Below are 14,813 nucleotides of genomic sequence, written 5' to 3' on the forward strand. Positions count from 1 at the left end.
TGATTGAAATTCATTGAGTACTAACGATGGAATGTGGCAGATCTGACTGATTTTATATTGTGGTGGTAAAAGCCTGAACTCTGCAATAGGATAGACCTCTAGTGCCAGCTCTCTACTCACAGCTGTGTGACTTAACAACTCTAAGTCCCAAATTCTTTATAGTAGTAAGATAATGCCCATTCATAGGGATACACTGTTAATTAAATTATATATCTATATGCGTATGCAATAGTTACTTAATGTAAGTTCTCTTCTACATTCTAAGTATCCAGATTCTTGCAGTTAATATATTTCAAGAAATTTGTAATTTATCTCCAAATAGTAATAGAAAATCTCATTCTAATAGTGCTTAGTGTTATTTTATGCATTTATATTTAAAAGAGAATAACTACATATGTAGAATGGTAACAAATATACAAAAAAAACAAACCAAAAAAAAAAAACTCATGGATTTTGAAATACCCTCTAAGTCTTTTGTTTAACCCTTCCTTTATCTCCCTCCTAATCTACTTTAGCACACTAAACTTCAGCCACTAAGTAGTTTAGATTCACTAAACTACTAACTATTCACTAAACCAGGAAATAAATTCTAATAGGTAAGAATGTAATATAGAAGCAGCCTATGAATTTATAATTCATTGTTGTAAATTTATAAAATAATTTAATGAACCTACCTCTCCTTCTGTTCCTTCCTAACCTTCCTTTCTCAGTTATTTTTTACTGGCTAAAAGCTGTAGAAACTCATGACTGTAAGATTTCATTACTTTTAGAGAATACACTATAGTACATTTACTATAAATAATTCACACCATACTACACTTGTCAAAAGGAATGAACAGAGTATATATCATGGTACAGGAGCCTTGATTTTTATTGTTTTTGCTCACTTACTCACTAATTCTCCAACTCCAGCTCCCTGTCATTGTGAATTAGAGTGCTTCTGCTGTATACAAATATTGTATTCTGGATAATTAGATATTGGGAGAGGAGCCTCTCTAAATTACTTTAACTGGTGTCAGTACCGAAGCAAATCAGAAGTTTTTAGTCCTGTTTTTTGGGTTATTTTCTGACCCTAAACAGCCTGACATAAAGGAGTGCTTTTCTTTGTCAAAGGCAGCCTTTTCAAATCTAACTGCCAGACACACTATTGAACTATGTGTTCAATTCTAATTGGCTGAGATCTTTTCAATTCGGCAGTTTCATCTTTAATGCAATGGATGTATGATTATGTGTAGGTCTTTTCAATGGGTTTTCCATACTGGTGATTAGGGCAGAGGATTTGAACATAACCAAGCTGCTGGCTATTTCTTCTAGCCAATTTAAATTGATTCATACAAGTCCTTTGTACCCCAGGGTAAGGGCAGAACAAATCCAAGTGAGTGAGACAGCCATCACTACACTTTCAGAAATAATAGTAGAAAAGAAGGGGGTGGGGGTAGGGGATGACTTGGAGAGGATAAACACTCTAAATACTGTGAAATTGGAACTTTAAGCAATCGAGCAGAGAAATACTGAAATTTAACCAATGGGCTTCCGAGTAGAATCAAGAGCACCAAGAAAATTATTTCCAAGATTGATTCTGATCTCTTTAGGTTAAAAGGGCTATGTAAATAGAAAGTGTTCTTCATTTCTGATTCCACAGGAACCCATAGTGGGTAAACTCTTGTTTTGAAAATATTCCAAAAGAGAGTAGACAACTTTTCCAGAACTCCAGGACATCCCTGAATGTACTATATTAGAATAGCAAAAAGATAGTTAGCTAAAATTTAGTCTGGGTCTGTTAAAAAATTTGGTTTAGAACCAAAGACATATTCTGTTGAAAAAGACTCCACTGTCTTTCTCTTCAGAGTGTAGAGTAGGATGAGCTATTCTACTGAAGCATACAGAAAAATATTCCTTTTCAACTCAACACTGCTTGTTGAATCTCCCTTCTAGTTTCTCTCTCCTGGGATAGCATATGGTACATGGTAAAGCATAATGAAACCATTCCTATATCACCTCTATTCTAATAAGAAGGATCTCTATGCAGAGTTTTACTGCTTCCTCAGCTTCATCTCCAAATTGTTCAGGAAAGGTTTTAGTGTATTATATCAGTTAATTTGGCAACTCTCTCTCTCCAAGGGAGAAAGGGAAGCATTTCTTTATCAATGAAAACAGAAACTGTGCACTGTTGACAGTATCAACAAGGCCATTTCAATCCTTTCCGAATACATGAAAACAGTGCAACATTTCTCCAGCAAGAGAAAATAGCAGTAATTTCATTTTGCTGGTTTGACTTGCTTTGCCCTAGAACATATGTAAAATATCCATATGTCTCCTGGGTACTAACATTCAATTTGTTAAAATTCATAGTAATAATGGAATCCAACTCTGATGCTTGGCACATTAGATGAACAAATAAAGGTGACAAATATGGCATATGTTGCAGAGATCAGTGGGCAAGTCCTCTAAAGCATTTTTGCCGTGGCTTGGCAGGAAATCTTAGGAGTTTATACAATGATTCATTGTTTTGTAAGGTGTGGAATTCCACAAAAAAATAAAAGTAAAGCCAGTTTTCAACTATCACTCTCAATCAACTAGAAACAAACAAAGTCAAACCCTGTGAAGAGATAGCTGCAGCAGCAATTTCTGAGCTGCCTTCCGGAAGACTAATGCTTTGTAAACAGTCTTACTCTGAAACTCACATTTCTTTAGAGATGCTGTCTGAGAATCACTTGAATAAATGTAATGCTTTGGGTAAGTAGAACTTAGTCAGGCCTCCTAAGGCTTCAGAATATTTAAGATTTTCCAGCTGATACTTAAAATATCAAGCTACCTAGAATTATTTTTAACACAAAGGAGAAATTCTTTGTACCTAACAAAAATGCAATAATATATCCATCAAAAGAAATGCACAGTATACATGTATATGGATGTTCATAGGACAGTATTTTTAACAGCCCCGAATTGGAAAATATCCAAACGGCCATGGATAGCAGAATGAATAAGTATATTGCTTATTTTGTGCAGCCACTGATCTAGTCACAAAACATTATCCTATGAACAGTAAGAATAAACAGTCTACAACATCCTGCAATAAGGATTAATCTCATAAACTGTTGGCCAAAAGAAGCCAGACCATTGCATTCTATTATATAAAGTTCAGAAAGAAGAAAAACTATGTCAGAAGGCAGTGTACACTCCTTTGGGGAGAGATTGAAAGATAATGTAAGTGGGGCTTCTAGGGTACTGGTCATGTTCACATTCATCATCTGTGTTCAGGGTAGGTTCAGGTTGTAAAAGTTAATTGAGTTGAGCAGAACAATATGTGCAAAGGTGGATATACTTGTATTTATCCAATACTCAAAAAGTAAAAACAAAAGGATAGCAGATCTATAACTGTCTTATTATTTATGATTCCATGTTTATTATTTTGTCTTTATTAAAGTAACTCCTATATCATTTTTTCACTGGCAGCTTTCAGATCTGTATGTTTTCCCTTTTTGTTTACATACTTAAAATGACTCCCCATTTCCATTGACCAAAATCAATGTCCCTTTTCATTGATGGATTTTCATATCCTACTTTAACCAGAGGAGATTCAGATAGGTTCATCTTAGTAGGCTAAGAAATCTTATAGCTTAGCATGGCCTTATATGTTTATATCATTAAAACAAAGAAATATATTTCTTTTCATACTTTAAGCATCCTAAAAATGTAGACATCAAAGTTAACATAATAAGTAAACTGTTTCATAAAAATCTTAATTATACAGTATTCAGTCATAACTACATAATTTCAATTACAGTAATACTGTCTCATCTCACCTGAGGAATCTAAACACCTTAGGAACTTATGTGCATATGCAGAGCTTACTTATGTTGTATAATATGTCTTAAATATCAATAACAAAGATGGTGTTTCACTTCTGAATGTCTCTAGTTACCTTTCCCTTGAAATAAAGAATTTGTTATCAATCATCTTTATTTCTGACCTACTACAAAATCTACCACTTATATCACTACTAAAATACTATTAGGTGCTTATTTTGTGCAGCCACTGATCTAAGCAATTTGTGCATATTATCACATTTAATATTTGCAATCTTGTGAAGTTGGAGTTGTTACCTACATTTTGCAATGAAAAAATGATCCTAGAAAGATTAAATAATTTACACAAGGTCACAAAATATGACTTGATATAAACCCAGGTGTTCTCACACCAGATCCCAAGTTCTCACTGCTTTGAGTTCAAATAAGTTAATACCTAAATACAAATCATGGCTCCCTTACATTTTTCTAGCACAGGCACTATCAACAGGGTTTACTCTGATATACTCCTATTTTTTTTCTTTATATTTGTTTGTGTTTTAAATTTGAATCCACATCAAAATTCCCCTAAAAGAGAGATAAAGATCAGCTCTAATTCCACTCTTTTATCATTTCCTACCACAAGTTAGCACCTAGAAATGCAGTAGCTCATTCTCTTTTTCAGTGTATCAATACTGAGAATGCCTTCAGCTTATCTGCAGTGCAGGAGTTGGTTTCTCTAATGATGGTCTATTGGTCTCTGATCCAAATCTCCAGAGACTCCAATACAATCTACAGAAGAAACGAGCATGTACATGTCTTGCAAGCAAAGGAATTATTGATGCATTGACATAATCTATGCACACAGTTCAATGTGTCACTATAGAGATGCAATGATTAAAAATATACCCTTTTCATAAGCCCACATCAAACATGTCTGCTCATCTTTTTCACCACTAGACCTGCTGGGATCACAAGCTACTAGATTCATATCAGCTCCATTATCCAGTAAGAACTGAACCAGGCGAATGTGACCGTGGTAGCAAGCAGAGTGTAATCCTGTAATAGAAAAGAATAAAAGGATGAAAGGAGAAAGGAAGAAAACTACATTTTGATTTTCAAAAGGCAGTTGTCACCACATAACAACATTGTTTTCAGAGACAGAAAGCAATGGTTGATATACCTGGTAATGAATTAATTTTATTATGGAGGAAACATACAGTAAGCAAAAGAAATATTCTATACTAGTCAATCTATATAGACTGTATTTTGCTCAGAATTATTTTTTAATATTTGTACACCTACAGTATTATCAAGAATGAATGTTAGTATCTTTATAGAAGAAAAAGAATGAAGATTCTCAAGAATTATTTTCACTACCCAAACAAAGCAGGGTAGCATGGTTAGTCTCTGGTAAAGACCAGAAGAGAGTACATTGACTATAGATAACACAACCATCAAGCTGACCAAAATTTAATATGTTTTTTTTATTATTACTATTTACCATCAATGCTAAATGATGTCAGTTGATACAATATCCATCCGCACTGGAGTTGACCACATTTAGGGCCCATTCCCCCTTGGCACACCACTGTTCTAGACCATTGATAAGCACCTCAAACAAGGGATGTTCTTACCCCAGTCATACCTGTGTGGCCATCTCTTCCTTGGTGATTGATATTTACCACATTCTGATCAAGAAGAAATTTAACCAGATCAATGCTCTTTCCATAGGTACAAGCACTGCAAAAGTACAAAATAAGGAAAATAGAAGACCTTTCTATGGGCTGAGTGATGGTCCCTCCCAATGTACAGGTTGAAGCTCTAATTCCCTTAACTCCAGATTCTGACTTCATTTAGGGATACTGTATCTAAAGAGTTAATATGTTAAAATGGGGTCACGAGTGTAGGTACAGATCCAATGAAACTGGTGTCTTAATAAGAAGAGGAGATTATAACAGATAATGACAGTCTGAGGGATGAATACGTGAAGTCACAGTGTGAAAGTAGCTAGAAGTCAAGAAAAGAGGTGGGGGCTCCAGAGGAAGCCAACCTTGCTGACATCTTAATCTCGTACTTGTAGCCTCTTGAACCATGAGGCAATACATTTCTGTGGTTTAACCTATCTGGCCTGTGTGGTATTTTGTTGTGGCAGCCATAGGAAACATATACAGCCTTGATTAACCCAGGAAAATCTAGATGCTGATGTGTAAATAAAAGTGCCAAAGAGACAAAGAAGGGAGGAAGGAAGGTAAGAGGAGAGATACTAAAAAATAAGTAAGCATTGTATGACAATGGTAAATAAAAATAAGAACATACAGTGATAAAATCTTGAAGATTTTCAAATCTGCAGTGAAGTAAAGAAGTTGTGTAAAATTTATAGAACTTTTGAATCAAGTATTTCCTGTGTTATTAGTTCAACTTTAACCTAAAAATTATTCTGCATAACAATGAAATATGGAATTCAGGAGGGTCCTGAGAGCTGTTGCCATATCAGGTCATATTTTGAAATTATTCCCTAGGAAACCTGTCAAATATCGGAAGAATTCCTTGACCAGAAGTTAAGATCTCTTAGCTGTCATTTTACTATGGGAGCTTTGGTTGTGGACTCAAAGTCCAGAAATCCTCCATATACTAGCCAGAGTACCTGGAAAAAATCCTTAGACTTCTTGAATTTTATAGTTTTCACACCTGTTCTACATGATGATAGATAATACCTCCTCTATTTACCATATTGTTGCTGAAATTCCAAATGAATTAAAGCTTATGGAATCACATTACAAGCTGGAAAGGATGTCCATGATCTGCTCTTTTCATTGGGAGAAAAAAATTAACATAGTTAAGGACCTAAAGGAGATATGATTTTTATAGATAAAATTTACAACTAGATTTGTTGAACTATTTAATTGAAATTCTAATTTCTACTGTTTACTGAAAAAGCTGATAGAAAAAATATTTTGTGTAATATAAATAAATTATGCCTAATAATGACTATTAGCTTTTATTCATTGACTAGTAATTCTCACAGACTTTCTTTTCCTATAATTTCCCTCATACATCTGCTTTTTGTGTTCACTAGCAAGATTCTACTTCCAAAGCCTGGACAGCTATGAGGTATATCATAGGTAACTGGAGGAAACTAATATGAAGCAGAGACCCATTTAATCATGGCTAATGGAAGTTGCAGGGACTTGGTTCTAGAAAAAGAGGTAGTTCATAGCATAGGATCTTACTATTTCCTCTTCCTAAGAGGGTGTTGGCCAAGACATATTGTTTAATAAATACCACTCATCTTTCATACATCTTCTAAACTATTGCTCCCTCTGCAAAATCTTCTCATGAACAAAGGCAGAATCATTACTGTCTCTTCTGCTCCTTTGTCATTCAGTCTTATGGCACTTGTCACATTGCATTATGGTAATAGACACACTTTTTTTTTTTTTTACCAAAAGCTCATGGTTCCTTTAAGGATGAAAGATATCCTGTCATTTTAATGTCCCTTCTAGCATCAACACAAGGCAGATCTTTAATAACTCTTCTTGGATAATTTAATAAATAGAAAGCAACTATCTCAGTGCAATATATCATCCCATTAACAATTTTCATTATAAATATGACCCATAACACTACATATATAACAGTCATTGTCTGAAGTACTTTATTGTTTATTTTCAAAGTAACTACTTGCAGGAAATGATAAATTTTGAATATATGCATATATGTGTGTAATTTATGTGTGTATATGTTTGCATATATGCATACATATGTATTATATTAGTAACTTTCCATTACTGTGATAAAACTCCTAAAAAAATAACTCTAAAGATCAAAGATTTATTTTGGATCACAGTTTCAGAGATTTCAGTTCATGTTCATGTGGCCCCATTGCTGTGGGCCTGCAGAGGCAGAACATTATGGTGGGGAGCAGGTGGGAGAGCAGAGTTGCTCACCTTAAATTAGCCAGGGGGTAAAGAAAGAGAAAGAGAGAGAAAGGAAGTAAATGGAGACAAGATAAACTCTTCAAGGACACACTCCAGTGACATACTTCCTCAAACTATTCCCTACCTCCTAAAATTTCCACCACCTGCAAATAGCACCTCCATGTTGAAGGATCTAGGCCCTCAACACAAGAGCCTCTGGAGGACATTCCAGATCCAAACTCTAATAGTCTATCTCCATCCCCCAAAGCTCATATCCTCTCATAATGCAAAATGCACTCAATCCATATGCAAGAGTCCCCAAAGTCTTAGCAGTTACAGCATTGATCAAAGTATTATCTAAATCCTAAGGCAAATTCTTATCTGTAATCCATATAAAAATAAGAAATCAAATTATGTACTTTAACATATGATGACACTGGGTAAACATTCCCATTCTAAACAGAAGGGATGGATTACCAAGGAAGAATCAGACCATAGTAACAAGACAGCCCAGTAAGGCAAGTATTGTATCCTATAGATCCACATCCTGCATCTAGGGTATGTGATGGTAGGATGTGAATTCCAAAGGTCTTAGGCATCTGCCTTACCATCTGCAACAGACATGGTCACTCTCTTGAGCTGCCTCTGCTTGTTGTCTATATCTTTGCTCAGCAGACATTCCACATTCCTGATATCTCTAATTTCCTGGGGCTTCTATTGCAGCTTTTTCTTCACTCTCAAAGCTTCATATATTGCTCTACCAGAGACTAACACAGGGATTCTGAACTTCCACACACTGCCTGGCTTCCCAGACTCCCTTTTGAAATCTGAGTGACTCCACAAGTCTTGCATTTTGCATACCTGCCAAACCAGCACCATTCAGATGACACCAAGGTCTGCCACCTATGCCATAGCTGCATCAGGTACCTGAATGACTAAGCACAATAAAATGAATCCTGGGGAAATAACTTTGTAGGTATCCCAGTATGAGATGGGGGCCTAGTTATACATTCTCAAAGCAAAGTCTTTGAAATTAGTTTATAGTTTTACACCCTTCAGCCTGCAGTGGGTGGGTGGCATCAATTCCTGAGAAGCTCTTAATCTACCTTTCTTATCATACTGGTACAAAGTACTTGACTTCTTTTTAGTAGTGCTAATCTCTTTAGCAAGAACACCTTCCTTGGCTCCATTTTTACGTATGCTTTTTTTTTTTTTTTTTTTGCCAAACTACAAATTTTAAAGTCCTTTTTCTCTGATTTTTGCTCCCAAATATTGCTGAAAACCTTGTGTAAAGCAGTTATACATACCCATGCCTCTACCTTTATGCTGTGTTGCCTTGAAAAATCTTCTGCCAGACAAACTATTCCATTACTTAAGTTCAGCTTCACATATGTTCTCAAGGCATGAACAAAATGTTGACAAGTTTGTTGCCAGAATGTAAAACACATGTTCTCTAGTTCCATTCCCAGTAGAATACTCTTTCTCATCTAAAACCTCATCACTGGCTTTACTATCCACATTCCTCCTAGCATTCTGGTGTTCTGAGCTCACGTCAGAATTGTCTATTAATTTCTCCTTACAATGTTCTAAGCTTTCTTCCTCAAACATTTCTAAACTTCTCCCAGTAACCAATTCCAAACATATTGTCAGGTATAGTCAAAGCAATGACCCACTTCTCAGTATCAATTTTCTGTTGTTTATATTTTTATATAAACAATTTAAAAGATGAGATTTATTTTGTCTCACTGTTTCAGTCCATAGACACTTGATCCCACCACTATGGGCCTATGGTAAGAAAGAACATTATAGAGAGAACAATTTGGCAAAACAGAGTTTTTCGCCTAATGGAGACCAGGATGAAGGGAAAAAGTGGAAAAAATAGGAAGGAACCAGGGACAGATATACCCTTTAAGGAAATGCCCCCAGTGACCTTCTTCCTCCAAACAGGCTCCAACACCTACATTTTCCTTCCACCATCTCCCAATAGCACCACTGACCAGGAATCAAGTTTACAACACATGAGCCTTTGGAGGGCATTCTAGATCCAAACTATAACATGTGTGTGTGTGTGTGTATTATTAAATATTTATAAATACACACACACTTATGCACACATGTACACACAGTGTATGTATTATATATGTATGCATATACATATATTTTTGAATAAGTACACATATAAAAATAATAACAGCTCAGTGATAGAATGCTTGCCTAGCACATGTGAAGCATTGGGTTCGATCATCAACACCACATAAAAATAAATAAGTAAAATAAAGGTATTGTGTTCATCTATAACTACAAAAAATAAAATAAAAGCAATAATAAATATATAAGTGATTCTTATGTGCAAAGCACTGATTTGTGAAAAGAAAAATTTGTATTCATAGTACATTTCTCATGTAAAAGGAGTTCCTTTTATAAGTCTGTGCTTATAATAAAAAGAATAAAAATATTAATCTGTTATTCCTAGTCACCGCAGGCTTACACAAAATAAAACAGTTGGGTTCATACTTTTAACTCACTTCACAAATCTCATATAGACAACCTCCTGGAAGTGACAGTCACCCTCTGATTGCAGTTGGTTCCAATTCATGTGCATGGGGTAGCAAAATGATTTGAAAACTAGCCTGAGGTGTCAGCCATAACAGGCATGACCTAACATGGAAAGAGGATACCAGTGATGCGTACATATCAGTTCTGCCAATTTTCCCCTTCAGGGACAGATCCCACTGATCCATTTTGACTGAAGGTATGATCTGAAGAGTTTTTGCATCTGTTCTGTTACCAAGTGTATAGAAAACAAACAAAACATTCTGGTACTAGAACATGAAGATATGCAAAAAGCACAGGATTTTAAGTTAGTCATTTTAAGTTAGACATTTACTACATTATTTTCTAGCCATAAGAACCTTTGTCAAGTTATTTAGTTTCCTTGAGTTTCAATATTCTCCCCCTTTATAAAATGGGTTAGGAAGATTAAATAAAATAATAGATATAAATCATCAGTCATATAGTCACTTCTCCATAAATGGTAGTTTTCTTAACTCCCCTTTTGGCCAATCTCTGTGATTGATTTAAAAAAATATTTAATTCCATGTGTAATTTAATAGGTTGAAGTTTGATGTAGAAGCCTAAATTTAATTTTAGTTTAGTATGAACAAGAGTCTCCTTATTTATATTATTTATCAGTGCAATACAAACATTATGAAAAGAACAACTTAGTCCCAGGTACCTATTGAGAGGTTACAAATTATCTAAGAAATATGTAATATGTAGTTAAATGACCTTATATTCAAGATTTATTACATTCAAATTACTATTGTTATTTTTATAGCAAAATTGCAAACTTGAAAAATGAAGGCTATAAATTTTATAAATCTTACACTTTTGTTTTAGGGAGCTGCTTTGGCTCTGAATTATTAGCAATTTATTTTTCTCCTTCTTTGTTATGGTTTACATAAGAGATCTCCCTCAAAAGTTCACCTGTGAGACAATGCAAAAAAATTTGGAGGTGGTTTATGATAAAATTAACCTAATCAGCACATTAATCCACTTGAATGGATTAACTGCATTATAAAAGTAGGCAGGTAGGGTGTGAAGGAAGAAGTAGGTCACTGGGGCAGTCATCTGGGGTTTATATTTTGTCCCTGGTGAGCAGAGTGCTCTGTCTGTCCGTCTGTCTCTCCCTCTCCTTCCTGGTTTTCATACCCTCAGCTACTTTCCTCTGCTGCACCACTCTGCCATATCTGCCTCACCTCTGGCCTAGAACTATGTAGTTGGCTGACTATGGACTGAAACTCTGAAACCATGAGCCAAAATAATTATTTCCTTCTCCTCTATATTGTTCTCTTGAGTCTTTGGCCACAGTGATGAAAAAGCTGACCAAAACTTTTTTTGTTGTTGTTCTTTTACAACATTTCCAAACAGAGCTGATCCTTTACTGTGCTTTCCTAGAGTATACTATAGAGCTCTCATGGATTCCTAGAAAATAACTAATACCACCTTAGGTATCTCAGTAGTCATCCTGACTAGGCTTTTACAGACTGACATATGGATGTCTTCGATAGGTAGACATATTTGCACATAAGGTTTAAGTAGCAAGGAAAAAAAGTGTCACATTTGATGCTGATGAATTCTGGTAATGAGATTCTTGTTGGAGGAGGATTATGGGCACAGCCCCTTTTGGCAGCATTCCACAGAGAAAGGAATAGAAGCAATATGCTTACAGATGTTGATATGCCTGTTGCCTTGGCAACATTAGTCCCTGTCTTTGTGGCAGCATCCAGGAACACAGCATCTGGCTGCAACCCAATCTGTTATGCTGATGGCAGCATCTGCCTCCACCTTTTCTTCTGTTCATCTAGCTTGGGCTTCTCATCCTCTGCCTTACCTGTGCTATCACTTTCTGATTGCAACATCTGCCACTATTTGTTCTTGCTTTATGTACACAACTTCAGGTGCTGTCAGGTGTCAGCTAAGTTTAGTGGCTATTGCACATAAATATACTTTTACCTGTGAAAAGCTGTTTCACTGAAGATGTTTTCCTTAGTCAGACTTTCTGTTCCCGTTATTTGAATGATTTCCTTAACAACTTCAAATTTGCCATTGTAGCATGCCCTAGATTTGAAGAAAATATTTTGATAAGTAAATACATGTCTCATAGGACCTATGGAATTCTATCTAATACTCACAGGTGCAAAGGGGTATCTCCATAGATATTAACAACATGAGGCTGAACTTCCAAATCACTTTGGAGCAGGTACTTCACTATATCATGGTGTCCGAATCGAGAACAGAAATGGAGTGGGACGTGGTCTTCATTATCCTGAGCATTCACTGTCACCAGCAAGAAAGCAATAGATACATTATCTGGAATCCACTGTATATATCACAGCCATCATATATACTAGGCTGTGGACATTTTGTAAGTGCCTGAGAGACTCCTGGAAATTGCCAATTAATGATAATAATAGAGGAAATTAAGTGCAACAAATTTAAAAAGTTGTAATTCTATTCTATTGCCTATTATCACATTAAATAGACTTTCTCCTAGCTCCCATAAATTCTGTGGAATGCATCTAATCAAATATACCTTACACGATAGATTGTTCAGGAAACTAATAAGCATCCAAAAGATACTTGTGGCCTTATCTCCACACATATATCCTTTTGAATTGATTTTGTTTTTCCTATATAGGATGTCAAAAATTACAGATTCTAGCCAAAGAACTAAACCCAGATATTTTTGGTTCAGCAGATTATTTGTAGAACCTGGCAATTTGTTTGTTTACAACATTGTTTAGGAGGTCCTGATGTATATCCTCAGTTGAGAGTTTGAGAGTCTCTATACTTCAATATACAGGGCATGTTATTGTGGGAAATATATATATATATATATATATATATATATATATATATATATATATATATTGTGTGTATATATGTGTGTGTGTGAGTGTGTGTGTGAATGTGTATATATACCCACACTTTAGAGGACACAGACCTAATTAAACATGTTAACATAGACAAGTTACATAAAATTCATTCATTCACTCAGTAGTGGGAATTTGCTCTTGGCTTTGCCCAACCAGCTTCATGACAGCTTTTTGTATTTGGGAAATGCCCTATACTGCAAGTACAGGCTAAGACAGTGTTCCAACACAGAATCTGAAAATGTGTTTTCTAAGATTATTTTGTATTTAGGGCCAAGATTAGGAAAGGGGGACAATATAGGGAGTTGTTGTCCTGGGATAATTCTTAACATGACCCTTTCATTCTCAACAGTGTGCTAGTTTGGACAATTATTTATAGTTTCTTCCAATCAACATACCATATCAGGCTCTTTGGATACAGTGGAGCTGATGACACATTAAACAGGGCCTAATCTATCCTGGCAATGTAGTAGTGGTGGCAATAGTTCTATTAAGTTTCCAGTGATAGCAATTCCAGCTACAGATTCAGTGTCTTGCATTGCTGGTTTTCCAAGCATAAGGTTGATGTGTGTGCAGCACAGCTGGTGATGAGTTTTCATAGGACTGATTTTGTTTTGTAGTGTGACATTGGAAGTTGCTCCTCACTGTATTATAAACCTGCCTACCTACCCTTTTCTGGAGAAGAGTCTGTGTGCTGCTTGACATTTTAAATATTTTCCTAATATGCTTAAATTAGAGTTAGCTTCCAATGCTTGAGAAAACTTGATTGATACTCTATTCCCTCAATAAGTTTTGAATGATCACATAGAGCCAGTCACTGTCCTAGGTGTTAGAGGTACTGATGTTTTATTAGTAATGATGAAGTAATACACCATGGTTGCAGGATGCTTAAAGGATTAAAGGAACATGTGGTTAGAAAGCATCTAATATTATGCCTATTACGTAGTAGACAGATATTCAATAAGTTATTTTGTTTCCTAATTTTCCTCTTAAATTTTTCCTACATTCTAAGACCAATAAACTTATAAATGCAGAGTCCATACACTCAAATATAGTTTAAATGAATAGTCAGTAATTACAGGATTGAAATAATAAAAACTAAACACTAAACTACCAAATTCTGGGTCTGACTTTATAACTCAATACTTTAACATTAAAACAGTTGCACTAAGTACTTTATAGCTATTTATTTTATTATATGATTTCTTTGTTTACTTTGTAGAATCAAAAGAATTGAAGGCATGAATTTCTTTTTAAATAATGAAAATAAGAAGGTAAAGCAAGGAAGATAACAGTAACTTTTAAAATTTTACATCTAATTTTCGGCTATGATTGGTATAATCATCATATAACAATAAATGCATAATTATTTAGGCCTTCTTTAGTTGTATACTTTGTTGATAATCTTTCTTATTATCCTGTCCTGTATGATCTTAAGCCAAAGGAAAATATACAACAAAGTCCTTGATCTTCTCCTGAGGTTGTTATAGAAAAATAAATTTTTGAATCTTTTTAAAATTAATAAATAGCTCAGAAAGACACATCTCCTACAGAAGAATGTTTCTCATTATTTTAATTGTCTTCCTTTTTGTGATACTTTCATTTGTTCACATTCTTTTTGAACACAGAGAAAGTCAATGGCATGAGTCAATGCATGAGAACAATTTGGA

General features: G+C 35.0%; 1 protein-coding gene across 1 annotated transcript in view; it reads right to left on the bottom strand.

Moving 5' to 3' along the window:
* Positions 1–14,813, bottom strand: part of LOC308655620 (serine/threonine-protein kinase TNNI3K) — a gene marked incomplete at its 5' end in the record, with an annotated part of 300,765 nt that overhangs the window by 178,344 nt on the left and 107,608 nt on the right. Inside the window, 4 exons of the mRNA XM_081305672.1 lie at positions 4,698–4,847; positions 5,437–5,531; positions 12,224–12,328; positions 12,403–12,547. Coding sequence (XP_081161798.1) covers positions 4,698–4,847; positions 5,437–5,531; positions 12,224–12,328; positions 12,403–12,547 — 495 coding nt within the window. The remainder of the gene's footprint in view (positions 1–4,697; positions 4,848–5,436; positions 5,532–12,223; positions 12,329–12,402; positions 12,548–14,813) is intronic.

This window comes from Spermophilus citellus (genome assembly GCF_964194105.1).
Source record: "Spermophilus citellus genome assembly, chromosome: 9".
Lineage (NCBI taxonomy): Eukaryota > Metazoa > Chordata > Mammalia > Rodentia > Sciuridae > Spermophilus > Spermophilus citellus.